This window comes from Gnatocerus cornutus, chromosome 3, assembly GCF_029298725.1.
Source record: "Gnatocerus cornutus isolate USDA-ARS CGAHR chromosome 3, icGnaCorn1.1, whole genome shotgun sequence".
NCBI classification, from domain to species: Eukaryota; Metazoa; Arthropoda; class Insecta; order Coleoptera; family Tenebrionidae; genus Gnatocerus; species Gnatocerus cornutus.
In genome coordinates this window covers 15,628,470-15,640,820 of record NC_142235.1, presented here as the reverse complement: position 1 = coordinate 15,640,820, position 12,351 = coordinate 15,628,470, and the positions used below count along the sequence as shown (strand labels likewise).

Sequence of the window (12,351 nt, the reverse complement as noted above, 5' to 3'; positions counted from 1 at the left end):
TATTCGTTGAAATTAAAATTTATTTGCAAAAATTAGAAATTTTATATAAACAAGCAATCCGAGAATTTCCAAGTTCAAGATGTCCAATGATTCTAGTTTTAAAAACAAGAATAAGTTTAGTCTACCATCAAATAAATGAAGATAAAAATAACAAAGAAAAGAATGAATTCAACTCTTAAATAAAATAAAAGGTAAAATAAGAAGTTGGACTTTGTTAATTTCGAATAATATCAGGCTTTCAATTCTTTCGGAAGAAAATTAGGGAAAAATTGAATGTAACGAGTTTTTAGAATAACACATTGTCAAAGTTGAGTTTGTTAATCAGTGATTAATTAAAATTTTGTTGCAAAAAGAGATTTTAATAGAATTTTTTCAAGTTTTGACAATGTTGCCCAGGACAATTAGCATATCACCGTTGCGTCAAAGACAAACTTTTGGGCTGCCACCTGTCACCAAAAAAATCGCTAAAAACTGCTACCAACTTAACTTTTTAATGAGTGAACCAATTGTAATGAGCTCAAGTTTAGTTATGTAATAGCACAGCTTCAAACATTGAAGAAAGAAACAAATAGCACAAAGAGAAGTAAAAGAATCTAAATATTTTTATCGAAAACAAAGGAAAGAAAGAAAACACACACGAGCGTGGGAAAAAGTAAAACAAAACATCACCAATACATTGTTCTATTTTATTTTAGTCAGTAGGTACATCAACATGTTCTTTGAAATTCGTATTGATAATGATTTCGCTTGTTTCCTCCTCCTGCTTCTCCTCATCAACATGTACGTCATTTAACATTATCTTCAACTTAGTTTTATCAATTTCACTGATCGCTTTCTTCACGCTTTCAATAACTTCTTTAGTAACCTTAATACTGTCGGCAAAACTCGCGTCCTTCTTGTCACCTTCTTCAAATTTTTGGGCAGCTTTTTCGTACTTATCGAGAGCCTCATTGTACTTATTTTGAGCCTCACTGTAGTTATCACCATCAGACATTGTGGAAGCTTTTTTTTCTAAATCATTTCCTTGATTAAAAAGATTGTTTCCTTCAATCTTTAAAGCAAAAATTTTTGAATTTTGTTGACAGCCAGATGAATTGTTCAGATTCGTGGCTTGTTGGAACATTTTCTCAGCTTTTTCGAACTTATTTTTAGCTTCATCTGGTTTATCTTGCTTCTCCAAAACAAAACCGTCTTTAAAGTCTGTCATTCCGATCTGAGTACAAGCTTCACTTTTGTTCTTTTTAATAGAATTTATAGTGGAGCTTTGATTAGCCAGACTTAGAGCTACATCAAACATCTTCATCGCAGCTTCGTATTGTTGGTTTTTCATCATCGCTTCCCCTTCGTTGTTCTTCTCTTCGGCTTTTTCGTTCTGGAGCTGTTGAGCAGTATTCTTAACTCTGACAACAAGAGTGTTGTGTCCTGATCGGTTGTGACTGATATCGTGACATTTATTGTACGTTGTAAAACCAGATGCATCACCGATTGCGTGTTTTTGCCAAATGCGGAAATCATCAACTGTTCCATCAGAGAATGTTAATTTCATTTTAAAGGCACAATTACGTGCTGGAGCATGAACCTCTTCTCTTCTGCGAATAGATCCATTGGGTGGTATTCTATGTCCACGAAGGTTGTTATCTGGGCGCGCATTTGAATTGATATCCCAATCGTAGTTATCTATACCGTACGTTTCGGTGTTGATGATGGTTTGGTGGGTATCGTTGTGAAGTTCAAAGTAAGTCTCGTTAGTTCTTCGGCCGCTAGCGTTACCCATGTTGGTCACGAGGAAGATTCAAAATCACATAAGACATCAGAAACACTGATCAGTTTTAGATTGGATACGTTTTTTTAGATAAGATTATTGTGCTCTTAGATAAAGAATTTTAAGTGTGATAAAGAAGAAACTTATTGATTAATCTCGCTGGTGAAATACCCGGAAATCATTGAATAATGAAAAAAAGAGTACAAAGAAAAGTAAAGAGAACAAAATACCAATAAAATCAAAGGGAAGTGAATCAAAACATTTCTATTTTATTTTATTGCAAGTCAACAACTACATCAACTTGTTCTGTGAAATTCGTATTGGTAACGACTTCGACCGTTTCTTCCTCCTGCTTCTCTTCATCAACATGCACTTCATTAATCTTCGTCATCAAGACAGCTTCATCAATTTCACTGACCACTTTCTTTAGGCTTTCCATAACTTCTTTAGTAACCTTAACACTGTCGTCAAATCGCGCGTCCAACTTCGCTCCTTCTTCAAACTTTTGCGCAGCTTTTTCGTACTTATCGAGAGCTTCTTTATACTTATTTTGAGCGGCATCAGACGACGTGGAAGCTTCTTTTTCTAAATCGTTGCCTTCATTAAAAAGTTTGTTTCCTTCAATTTTCAAAGCAACCATTTTTGAATTTTGTTGACAATCAGCTGAATTGTTTAGATTTGTGGCTTGTTGGAACATTTTCTCAGCTTTTTCAAACTTAGTTTTAGCATCTTCTGGTTTATCTTGCTCCTCCAGAATTAAAGCGTCTTTGAAGTCTGTCTTTCCGATCTGAGTACAGGCTTCGCTTTTGTTCTTTTTAATAGAATTTATAGTGGAGCTATGATTAGCCATGCTTAGAGCTACATCAAACAGCTTCATCGCAGCTTCATATTGTTGATTCTTCATCATCGCTTCCCCTTCTTTGTTTTTCTCTTCTGCTTTTTCGTTCTGGAGCTGTTGAGCAGTGTTCTTAACTTTTACGATAAGAACATCACTGTTAACATCATATTCAAAATCATGGGATTGTTTGATGGGTTTAAAACCTTTTTTACCGCCAACAGCATGTTTCTGGTAAACACGAAATTCATCAATTGATCCATCCGAGAAAGTTAAAGTCATTGTGAAAGGACAGTTGCTGGCGTAATAGTTCAGTTCTTGTCTTCTCTCGACATGACCTTTTGGTGGTATTTTTAGGTGTTTAAGGTTACGATCTGGGCGTGAACTGCCATCCCAATCATAGTTATCAACACCGTGGATGTTTGTATCGATAATACCTAGATTAGTGTTATTTTCGAGTCTGAAGAAAGATTTTTTGCTGCGCCCCATTTCAACCAGAAACACAGACCCAAAACACTACTGCACAAATTCTAATCAAATTGTCACTATTTATAGAATTTATATGTATAAGTTTAATTTGATATGAGACAACTTATGTGTACTCTTAGATAAAAAAAATTAACTGCGTTAAGAGTGTTTATTTTCAATATTCAAGATTAGATAAAATAAGGAACACTTGTGCAAACATTTTACAACAAAAAAAAGAATAATTTATTAATGATAAACAAAATCATATTATTTCATTTTTTTTCCATCACTTGAAACTGTATCATAATAATAATTGAAGTCACGACCGTCCCCAAAATATCCAAAATCGTCGTTCTATTGATAATAAAAAACCTCGCTGCTGAAATATCCGGAAAGTTATTCACCACGTACGTCGTGAATTTGTTCAGAATCTTCAATTCTTCTCTCTTGTAGACAAACTGTCGCATTTCTAGAGATAAAGACACAATTTTTTCAGCTTCTTTAGAGATATAATCACTCATAAAAATCATTGACGCTGTGCTTATCTGTAACACTTCAAAAACTAACAATGCCTGCTTAAAAATAGATTATTACCGAATTTGTCAACATAACTATCATGTTCGAAATTAGAATTCCCAGCTTTAGCTCCTCTGAGATTTTTTGATTTTGGCTTGTAAGTACATTATAATCTAGATAATTTAAAATGTTCATACCATTTATACAAACACTAAGAGCAATGGGAAAACCAAAAATGTCATTAAAAAGATGGACAGTGTCCTTAAGAACGTAGACAAAATACTGACTTTTGTGTATAGACGAAAACAGACTTTTTAAGTTTTTAGTTCCATTCTTCAGTTTTTCCAACTGGAGACCAAGAACACTGCTCAGATACTTATATCTCGATAGAAGAAGATTCATGATGAGACACAAAAGAAAGTTGTACAAATAAACAAAATAGAATTGTAAAAACAGAACCCAATAACTTTTCATATAATTGAACCGACGATAAAACGACCACACGTACGCAGTGTAACTTACAACAAAAATGAAGGAAATTTGAGCCACCAGAAAACCTAGATAAAATGGTACTTTACTATAATTCCTGCGACGGTTGTGCCCGGTCTGTTTTAATTTCTCAATCAAAAGTGCCCATTGTTTCGTTTTTAGAAAATTGGGCGAAAGTACGATGTACATATGGAAAACCACAAGCCCAATATCCATTATAAAACATATTGCTCGTTTAATGTGGATAAAATTACGATAGAAGTTGCGGTATTGTGCTGCCATAGCAAAACTGAAAAACATTGCAAGGATTGTTAAAGCTGAGTACAATTTGTGCCATATTGTCGATTTCTTGGTTTTGATGGAAAAAGGTGTTATTGCTAGAACACTGTAGAATTTGTAAATGAAGACGAGGAGTCGGAAACTCATTTCGGTGCTCTCAGTGTTTTCGTTTTTTTTTGTAGTAATAAAATGGATTGGTCTAATTTTTTAGATACCCATTAGAGTTGTTTGTTTAGAGAAACATGACATTAATATATCTATTGTGTTTCCAATAATGTAAATGCTTAGACTCGGTCATTAAAATAAAATAACTGCCACAAATCGAAATTGGTGGATGCGCCGGTTCTGGTTGAAATCAGCTGGAGGTTCTATTTTTTTTCTAACTGATAAAGTTAGTTAGTTTAGTTAACTGCCAATATTATGTTTAAACTGACTAAATCTCAATTTTTTTTAATTGGTCTGTATGTTTTAGACTAAATTCACGGCAAACTTAAGCTAATCAGACGAAATACACTTGTTTTAAGGGTATATAAACCGAACGAAATAGCCAAATTTTACAACATTTAATTAATAAATTAAACTGAATAACATTGGCTTAAGTCGTTAAGTTGCAAAGTCGATTTTAAATTCTTTCAACGGAGGTCAGGAAATTTTAATTTTTCACATACTTGTCGTTAAATCTGAGATTTGAAAATTTGAGAAGTGAAAATAAAATGTTTTTAATTCTGAAATAATAACACATAAAAGAATCCAACGCTAAACCTTTTGGTTTTCCTTTATACTTTTAGATATTTGTGTATTAAAGCTAAAAACGCGCTTTTTTCTTGGCAAACTTTTTTTTTATTTCTGAACGAAGACGAGGGCAAAATAGCACTTTTTGGTCGCAATAACTCAACACGTCTTTGTTGCACTTTACTGCAGTTTGCCAATGTGATTTTACCCAAATTTTTATAAATTGGAGGAAATGTCGGTATTATGATGTAAGATAAAAAATTATCGTAGATGGCGCCCCCCAAGTACGGACGAAAATGAAAGCGGTCAGAAAACGATTATTTTTCGTCCGCTTTTGAGATCTAAAAATGCAATTTTTTGTTAAAGTCGCCTAAAAACGCATTTTATCCAAAAATGGGATTTAACAACTTAAGCCGACAATATACTAAAAAATATGTTAAAAAATTTTTGTTAATATAGATCGTACAGTGAGAGATTGAATGACAGAAAAGTCACTATATCTACGAGATAAAAAGTGTTCCATACGCGCGAAATTTAAAATAACAAAATGTGCTCACTTACTGTCAACGAAGTTTGCGTAGGAATTTAGTGTTTTTAGTGTGCCAACTGTCAACTGTCAAAATCTCCCAACATTTTTATTTCACAAAAAAAATACGATCAACTCTATAAGTGACCACCCCCCAATAATGAACCGACCCGCAAAATTTAAAATTTTGGAAAAATTGAAACACTAATATTTAATTTCCTTTTCGTCCTGCTTCAAATGTTCGGAACACTCCAAAAACATTTTGAAGCACTAGAATTGTCCAGTTTACACAATAAAACACTTTTTTCTGTAAAAATTGAAGCACCTGTTTTACTGACACGACGCAACGCGAAAATAACATTCGAATGCAAAGCCGCCTAAGTGGGTATACTAAATTCAAACTAAAAAAAATATTTGACGCAGTAAATTATACACGGGTTCTTGTAAAAGTACTTCGATAGTACCCGTCGGCTAGTGTGGGTCTGTTAAAAAATAAAAAACGCGCAATTAAAATTAAACTTTTGTTGGTCGCAGCTCTACCCCTTGAGTTGAGAACCTTTGGTGCACACTACCCACCAATCAAAGCCCTCTATTTCCATCGATCCTTAAGGGCGCGTGCGCAAACTGCGTATTTAACTGTAAAACTTTAGTAGTGCGTGTTTTTGAAATTCTAACCTGTTCCCCTCTGTTTGTGGTTTGTGTGGTGTAAACAAACGATTTGTGTTAAAAACTGAAGAAAGGAAGACTTCGAGGACTCTTCACTGCAGGTAAGGTTTCGTTAGAACCCTCGCCAATATTTTTCTGCGACTCGTCCATTCCATGATTTTAGTGGGGCCCCCTTGACGATGGCTGAAGGCAACCCTAAAATGTACACCGAGGGCGAGGTCAGCGCAGTTTTATCAAAGTTCCAAGCAACCACTTTCGATTATTTAGTCCACACCATTTTTGGTATTTTTAAAATAACCGAGGGCCCCATTTACGAGAAGTACAAGAGGCGGTTTAATAACATCGTTTTTAACAATCCTTTTGTCATTGCGGAAAAGTTAACAGTTACGTTTTTATGTCGCCAAGCGTTCCGACAACTCTTTCAAGACTTGGTGGGGGTCAGATACGTGTCTTGTTTGTTTCCGAATACTAAAAACGACAAACGGCCGATGTTGCTGCAGTTCTTCCATAGAGAGATTGGGGTGCAGCACCGTATGGTGGAGTTTCTTCCGGAGAGACAGATTACGGAGAGTTTGGCTAAGTTTGAGTTGTTGGAGAAGGTGGTGGGGTTCTGTGGGGACTATTGTTACAAAGATGCTACAAGTGTGGGGGGCTCAAGTGGTTACGTTGGTAGCTTGCAAATTCTGTGTCCCCATAGAGTGTTTAATGTTCCCTACAGCGATGGTTTCTTGGACCGTTTGTTTGATGTTCTTCTTGATTATCTCCCAGGAGATGTTATCAAATCTGTGACGAAACTGGGAGAGACTCTTATAGGGCTCAGCGGACACTCCACCCTTGCCAGAGAAGTTGTCATGAAGTACAAAAAATGGTTACGAAGCGACACTCATATTTTAGCAAGCGACTACGTGAAATTTTTAGTCTCTAACTTCGACTCGATTAACTCGTACTTACTGCCTTATCGGTGCCTCCCTAGGTGCATTGGAGCCTTCTTTTCCCATATTGATCAAAGGTTTTTTCTTAGTTTTATGGCAGAGATTTACCAGATCATCAGTAGTATGAGAATTCACGACAACAACGCTGTATCCTACTATGACTACCTTCTCAGAGTTCGCGATGTCTTCCAAAAGTACGAAGATAGGAACTACATTCCTCTGCCATCCTTTGACTTCTTGAACTACCAAATTGCTACAACCTCCGCCCAAGTCAAGGTGGAACAATCTGAAATCGACGCGCTCTTTAAAGACATCCGAATTATCATCCGCTGTACCTACACCCGCGCAGTGAGGTACTTAGATCCTCTGATTGAACAGTTTCAAGGTTTTGACACCTACAAGTGGATCCTTTCCCAGTCGTTGGATCTCGAGCAAGTTCACGCTGCCTTCCATAATCTTCACCACACTCACTGTGCAAAATGCGAAGGCCTTCAACAAGAAGTCAACGATGTGAATATAGCGTTGAGGAACATCCAAACTGAGAGTCTTTCTTTGAAGTGGCTCAAAGTCTTGAAGGAGTGTCGAGCTCCTCTAATATCAGAGATGCTGGAGATATTGTTGTCTTTGCCGGCGTGGTGTACAATTACGGAAGAGTTGGAGGGCGGGAGTGAGTTAGAGGAGGCGAAGTTGCTCATTAAGATGAATTTGGGGTTGGAGAGCCTGGAGATGTTGGAAAAGGTGGATACTGAAGGGATGGCGGATGCAGCTGAGGTGATTCAGATGTGGAAGATTCCTACTCTTGCGGAATAGATGGGGGTTGAATAAAGTCATTTTTATTGTCTGTGTTTTTTATTCTTGTTTCTATTTTATATTAAATGTTTGCCGTCATTCCCTTAGTTTTATTTTACCCTTTCGTTCCCATATGACCAACTGGACTAATTTGACTAAATCCCAATTGATTTAAATGACTAATTACTGCAAATTTGACTTTATTGGACTATAATTCTAATATATCCCTTTCTCCCGTTCCAGTTCCTTCCTGAATCAAAATGGCGACTCAGACCTCCACGGTAAGTCCCTTTTTAGAATCGTCCTCTTTCTAGTCTCGATTTTAGCCCCGATGCCAAGCCACAGTTCCAACAACTGTCGGACAGATTTTATCATGTAAAGACACAGTGTTCCGCATTTGCGACATTTCTATTCAAATCGTACGTGTCCTCTTTTTTTTTCCATGTGCTCAAATACTTTCATAGGTGTGGCTCGTTGGCGTAATTCGCAAACTAAAAATCAACTCTCTCGAAATTTCTTGCGAGATACAAGACCATAGCGGTTCCATTAAAGGAGTAATGCGCTTAGAAACACAAGCGGTAAGATCCACCTTACTTTGAAACAAACTCACAAATTCTGTAGGAGGTTACGACTAAAGTCAGCAAAATAAAACAAAACTCCTATGCGAAAGTTTTCGGGTTTCCGCGCAGCGAAGACAGCGGCAAAGAGGTGGTCATGTTGAAAGTGATTCCAGTGGATGATGCTAACGTCATCACCAATCATCTTCTTCAAGCTTTGCACTATGTTCTGGAAGCCAAAGCAAGGATGAAGAAACAGGTAATAACGAACTGGCGGAGGAAAGAGTAAGATTGGTTGTAGATCGCTTCGGCAAATACGTCAGGTGCGGCTCTGGCTGACTCAGTGGCTATGTCTGAAGATGCGGAGAACGACGACGGAGTGATGGAGGAGCCACAATTCAACGATTTTCAACGGTTAGTTTACAACATCGTGAGGAGCGAGTGCTCAGAAGTTGGAATCACCAAAAGGAGTATTTTGAGGCAGTTTCCATCTTACCAAGGACATGATGTTAAGTAAGATTTTCGCGAGGTTAAAATTAAGGATCAAACGAGTCGTTTTGTAGCCAAGCTTTGGACTACCTTATCAACCAAGGGATTATTTACTACAGTATTGACCAAGAACATTTGAAAGTTGCTCTCTCTCCTTAAACGAAATACAACTTTGCGTTTGTTTGATTTTATTTCTTTCATTGCACTACATTTCACGGTTTTCGTCGTAGAAGTTCTTGACGCTCGTTATCAGCTCCTTCCATTCTTCGTCTTCATTCAGGTCTTTTAGCTCATCAAGTAGATCTTTGAGTCTGAGATTGGTGTCGGAGGTTCTACAATCAAAAGGCAGATCCTTGATGATCCTTCTGATCAGTTCTGCGGTTAATTCTGGTTTCTTCGCTGGTTTGTGGTGGAACATCTTGAACGAAAAGTAGAGGAGAAGGCAACCTCCAAGGGACCAAGCAATTTTCTTCTGATTTTGTTCGAGAAGGGTGAGAAACTGTGATTTTAAATCCATGACAAAAATGTCAGAATTTTGACGTTGAAAAAATTTGGGCGTACTAAATCGATGGTTTCGTGATTAGATGCTCGAAAAATAAGGATAAGGAAGCACCAAGCAGAACTTCCAACAAGCAACGGATTGATTTTATTAAGTGTTCTAGAAATACATTAACAAAAATATTATTTTGGTCTTTTTACTTTTTGTGGAATTTTAGATCTTGGTACTGTGGACCAGATCGAATAAATATGGCAATGATAGTACTGAGTATTTTGTTTTTTGGGGTTAAAAAAATTCGTTAGTAGGTTCCTCCTTGGATTCTGTTGCAGTTGCTAAGAGCATCTCCGTTGAATCCATCAGCGCACGTGCAAACAGCGATGTGACGTCTTGGATTGCAGACGGCGTTGGTTCCACATTGGCCTCTGCACGGGTTTTGACAGCTGCAAGAAGAAAATTTTATCAAGTTCCTCCTTGGTACTCCCAAATCTTACTTGTAGTCTATACAGGCTTTGGAATCCGAGCAGTGGGAGTCCTCGGTGCACTCTCCAGGACGACATCCAGTCAAAGGATCTCCTACAAATCCTGGATGACAGGTGCAGACTGGTCGTTCCTTGTTGGTCCTGTCGTATCCTGGCTCGCATCTCGCGTTTTCTCCACAGGGATTAGGCTCGCACAAGTCCCCTAAAATTCATAAGTAACCTTCCTACGTTTAAGTCATTCTTACTTTTTTCGAAAGGCCTGCAGCTGATGAAAGGATCCCCTGTCATATCCTTAGGGCAGGAACAAATCGGGGTGAGTCCTCGAAGCTCGCAGTTGGCGTTGACGCCACACACCCCGTCGCAAGGGTTCTTGCAAATCCCGTAGAAGCAAGCGGGACGTCCGGAAGGACAATCACTGTCTCCGTAACATTCCGGTTGGCACGACACCAAAGGATTCCCGAAGTAGTTTTTCGGACAGGTACAAACAGGACGGTGGTTCCTCACTTCGCACTCCGCGTTCTTCCCACATTGGGAGCAAGGATTCTGACATTTGAACTCCAAACAAGCCATGGAAGGCCCACATTCCGTGTCACTATCGCACTCATGTCGGCATCCGGTGATGGGCGATCCGTGGTACCCCGGCAAACACTTACAAGTCGGCGTTTCATTGACCACCTCGCAGCGAGTGTTAGATCCGCAAGGACTCGGATGACACAACTCGGCTACAAGAAACGATAAGTCGTGGTCGTACCAAAGCAGAACTTACAAGGATCGAATCGACGGCAATGAGTGAAAGGGTCTCCTGTGTACCCAGGCGGGCACGTGCAGACTGGTAGGTGGTTCTTCGCGTTGCAGAGAGCGTTGGCGCCGCACGTGCCGTCGCAAGGATTGATACAACGCCCACTGCGACACGTCAAATGACCACGACATTCGGAGTTGTCTAAACACTCAGCTCGGGTGCAGTGGGAAAGGGGATCACCGAGGTACCCGCGGAAGCAGGAACAGACGGGGCGCCCGCCGATGATGGAGCATTGGGCGTTCTGCCCGCAGGTATTCCCGGAGCAGGAAGAGACATACGCCATCGCTGGGAAGAAGAAATTAGACTTTCCTATTTTAACAAAAGTGTATGTTTGTGTGTTATGTTGTGCCAATAGAAAGAAAGAAATAGAAGAATGCGTGTGAGTCAATCAACGACGCCCAAATCAGTCTCCAAGGCCGATTCAACTGATAATTTTGTGTTTTATTTATAGGAAGTAATTAAAGGAGTTATAATAAATAACAATATGAAAATTAGATTTCGGCCCACGATTGGATATTACAATTTGAGCACGCCTACGATCGATAATTTTTGACAATTATAAATCGATCATCGAAGAAATAATTACGGAAATGCATACATTAACATTTGCAGAAACTTTTGTGATCACACCTCCACGTTTACTCACAAAGCACACAAGGTCGTAAAAAACAAAAGAATACATTGTAGATGAAAATTATGTAATGAAGTGCGTCGGGACCTTGTAAAGAGTGTCGTAGTTTAAGTGTGTTATTTCTTATTTGGGGGTTGAAGACGTATGTCGTAGCTTTATATGTACATATTCCACAGCCTATCGCAGAGTGATTTTTTAAGAGAAAATTAGTCATGGACGAAATGCTTAGTAGTCAAACCTCGTAGGCTCCTCGCCGAAGACACCCTCGTGTTGCCATACATATCAGTGACATAAACAGTGTCATCGTCGTACGTAGTAGCAGGTCTGTAATCATAACTTTTCGCACTTCTATAAGGTGTATTGGTGTAGTAATCGTAAAAACGTCGAAATGGATTTGTGTAATAAGAGTAACTCGAGTACGACGGATATCCTCTGTAGTTGGCATAATAAGAGGGCTCACCTAAAGTCGACACCAGCACTTGGCACAGCACCAAAAAACCGAACATTGTAGTTCCCATCTTAGAAGTTACAAGAACACTGACTCTATTCACCGAAGGTTTATGTTTGTCTTTTGAAAAATTCTTCTCCCTCCTTGATGCAGTAGGTGTCTTATTATTACATCACAATGTCAATAGGTAAATAAAATTTTACTTATTTGGTGTGGTCGCCGCGACTTTACGGATATTGTGATTAATTTTGAGATTTTTTCCGAAAATTTCGATGTGGGTTTTCAATTTGACAGATTTCGGGAATTGTTTATTGGCGTCTTCTGAAGAAGTACTTACGGTACGACTATATTTAGCGTTGGTTGTGACGACCTTAGAATCAAGGTGAGCGATTGATGAATTGATTTAACAATGAGAGTACGACCTATTTTTTAAGATAATTAAAGCGACTGGGAGG

At 38.4% G+C, this 12,351-nt stretch overlaps 4 protein-coding genes across 5 annotated transcripts; 2 read left to right on the top strand and 2 right to left on the bottom strand.

Moving 5' to 3' along the window:
* Nucleotides 1-691: 691 nt before the first annotated feature.
* On the bottom strand, nucleotides 692-3,187 carry LOC148177433 (uncharacterized). Its single transcript, XM_088033337.1, has 3 exons — nucleotides 2,040-3,187; nucleotides 1,843-1,868; nucleotides 692-1,790 (listed from the first exon to the last, which is right to left on the bottom strand). The coding sequence occupies exons 1-3, from the start codon at nucleotides 3,084-3,086 to the stop codon at nucleotides 692-694; spliced, it is 2,172 nt and encodes a 723-aa protein (XP_087889463.1). The 5' UTR covers nucleotides 3,087-3,187.
* A 3,279-nt stretch (nucleotides 3,188-6,466) lies between these two features.
* LOC148177432 (uncharacterized) lies at nucleotides 6,467-8,015 on the top strand. Its single transcript, XM_088033336.1, has one exon. The coding sequence runs from the start codon at nucleotides 6,474-6,476 to the stop codon at nucleotides 8,013-8,015; it is 1,542 nt and encodes a 513-aa protein (XP_087889462.1). The 5' UTR covers nucleotides 6,467-6,473.
* Nucleotides 8,016-8,254: 239 nt separating this feature from the next.
* LOC148177431 (replication protein A 32 kDa subunit-like) lies at nucleotides 8,255-9,199 on the top strand. Its single transcript, XM_088033335.1, has 6 exons — nucleotides 8,255-8,275; nucleotides 8,321-8,413; nucleotides 8,459-8,572; nucleotides 8,616-8,810; nucleotides 8,853-9,064; nucleotides 9,115-9,199. The coding sequence occupies exons 1-6, from the start codon at nucleotides 8,255-8,257 to the stop codon at nucleotides 9,197-9,199; spliced, it is 720 nt and encodes a 239-aa protein (XP_087889461.1).
* Nucleotides 9,200-9,670: 471 nt separating this feature from the next.
* Nucleotides 9,671-12,015, bottom strand: aspr (asperous). Of its 2 annotated transcripts, none has more exons than XM_088031953.1 (5): nucleotides 11,909-12,015; nucleotides 10,785-11,102; nucleotides 10,264-10,740; nucleotides 10,031-10,220; nucleotides 9,671-9,979 (listed from the first exon to the last, which is right to left on the bottom strand). In XM_088031953.1, the coding sequence occupies exons 1-5, from the start codon at nucleotides 11,964-11,966 to the stop codon at nucleotides 9,838-9,840; spliced, it is 1,185 nt and encodes a 394-aa protein (XP_087888079.1). In that variant the 5' UTR covers nucleotides 11,967-12,015; the 3' UTR covers nucleotides 9,671-9,837. The 2 variants fall into 2 exon arrangements, with proteins under 2 accessions (XP_087888079.1, XP_087888078.1); XM_088031952.1 differs by having other exon boundaries at nucleotides 11,687-12,006.
* Between the last annotated feature and the right edge of the window lie 336 nt (nucleotides 12,016-12,351).